Raw genomic sequence first — 1512 nt, forward strand, 5'->3', positions numbered from 1 at the left:
TATATATATATATATATATATATATATATATATAAAATAAAATAAAATATGATTAGTAGATGAAATGCAAAAAAAATAATAATAAAAAAAACTTTAAAATTAGAAAATGTTACTGAATTAACTGAAGTAAGGGATTGTTCACCCAAAAATGAAAACTGTCCTCATTCACTTATTTCCAAAACTGTATGAGTTTCTTTCTTCTACTGAACATAAAAGAAGAAGGTTGGTAAGCAAACAGTTGATGGTAACCATTGACTTTCTATTGTATGGAAAAAAAATACTGTGGAAGTCAATGGCTACCGTCACCTTTTTGGTTACCAACAGTCTTAAAAATATCTTCTTTTGTGTTCAGCTTAATAAAGAAACTCATACAGATTTGCAACAAGTGGAGGGTGCGTAAATGATGACAATTTTCATTTTCCCTTTAATGTTGAAATATTAAAATGAGTAAGACTAACACTGAAATTAAAATAAATAATAGCTTAATATAAATATTTACAAAAATGAAACCCACAGACAGACAGATATAAAACAACTAAAGCAAAACAATTAAAAAAGGCTAATTCAAAATAGTATATAAATAATACTACAATAACACTGAATGACTGTTCAGGGACTCTCACCTTTGCTGTAGCATCTCTCTGGTCCAGCAGTCTCAGCTGGATGAGGACGGGCACATCTTTGGGCTCAGGAGGGAGTTCAGAGTCCTGTTCCACACAAGCACACACGTTCAGAATCAACTGACAAACAGATTAATAATTCCATCCATTATTTGTAGATAGTTTATAAGCACACTGGGAAAATCTGTTTCAGATGCACTTTGGGGTGTAGACGGCTCTATAACTGGTGCTATAGGTAACAAGATATAGATGTGTGTTTACCTTTATGTTTGTAACACCGAGAGGCATGCTCCAGCCATGGAGCTGGTTTTTACCCAGAGTACCCCACACGTGAGAACGGATCTCCCTGTACAACTCTCTTTTCCTTAACCTGGGAGATGGAGAACTTCTGCACAAGAAAATAATAATTCATTATTTGAACAAACTGTTCTCGAGAACGGTCTCGAGTCTCATAGAGGAGCTCCGGAAGGATAAAAGGGAGGAGTGATGACCGTGTCGGATGAGAGAGGACCAGGCCTGGAGTTTATTTTGTGTTTTGGTTTTGTTTGTGCGCGACAGTCGTCCGCGAGGGGCTGTCGCGCTGTTTTGTGTTTATTTTATTATTAAAGTTTTGTTGAAGTGTTCGCCGGTTCCCGCCTCCTTCTTCCCGAACTACGAACTTTGTTACATTGGTGCCGAAACCCGGGAGGAAGGAGGGACACGCTGTCAGAGAGCCTGCGGTGCTGAGGAGATCAAGCAGCAGGAACGAGCGGAGAGACCGCCGGTGGCTGCCCGAGGCGGTGGTGCTGGAACGATGGAAGACGAGGTGGGACGGAGAGCTCGCTGCCACGCTCCTGAGTCGAGGAGGGGTGGCTGCCGTCCGTGAGGGAGCGGAGGAGTCTGCCCGTTCGCC

General features: G+C 40.8%; 1 protein-coding gene across 1 annotated transcript in view; it reads right to left on the bottom strand.

The window, feature by feature from the left end:
• The window catches only part of LOC107596738 (C-Jun-amino-terminal kinase-interacting protein 3-like), a 17447-nt gene that overhangs the window by 6727 nt on the left and 9208 nt on the right, over window positions 1–1512 (bottom strand). Inside the window, exons 14-15 of the mRNA XM_016287535.1 lie at window positions 882–1008; window positions 624–707 (exon numbers count right to left, since the gene is read on the bottom strand). Of these exons, the coding sequence (XP_016143021.1) occupies window positions 624–707; window positions 882–1008 (211 nt within the window). The remainder of the gene's footprint in view (window positions 1–623; window positions 708–881; window positions 1009–1512) is intronic.

This window comes from Sinocyclocheilus grahami, unplaced genomic scaffold, assembly GCF_001515645.1.
Source record: "Sinocyclocheilus grahami isolate Dianchi unplaced genomic scaffold, SAMN03320097.WGS_v1.1 scaffold222.1, whole genome shotgun sequence".
In the NCBI taxonomy this organism is placed as follows: Eukaryota; Metazoa; Chordata; class Actinopteri; order Cypriniformes; family Cyprinidae; genus Sinocyclocheilus; species Sinocyclocheilus grahami.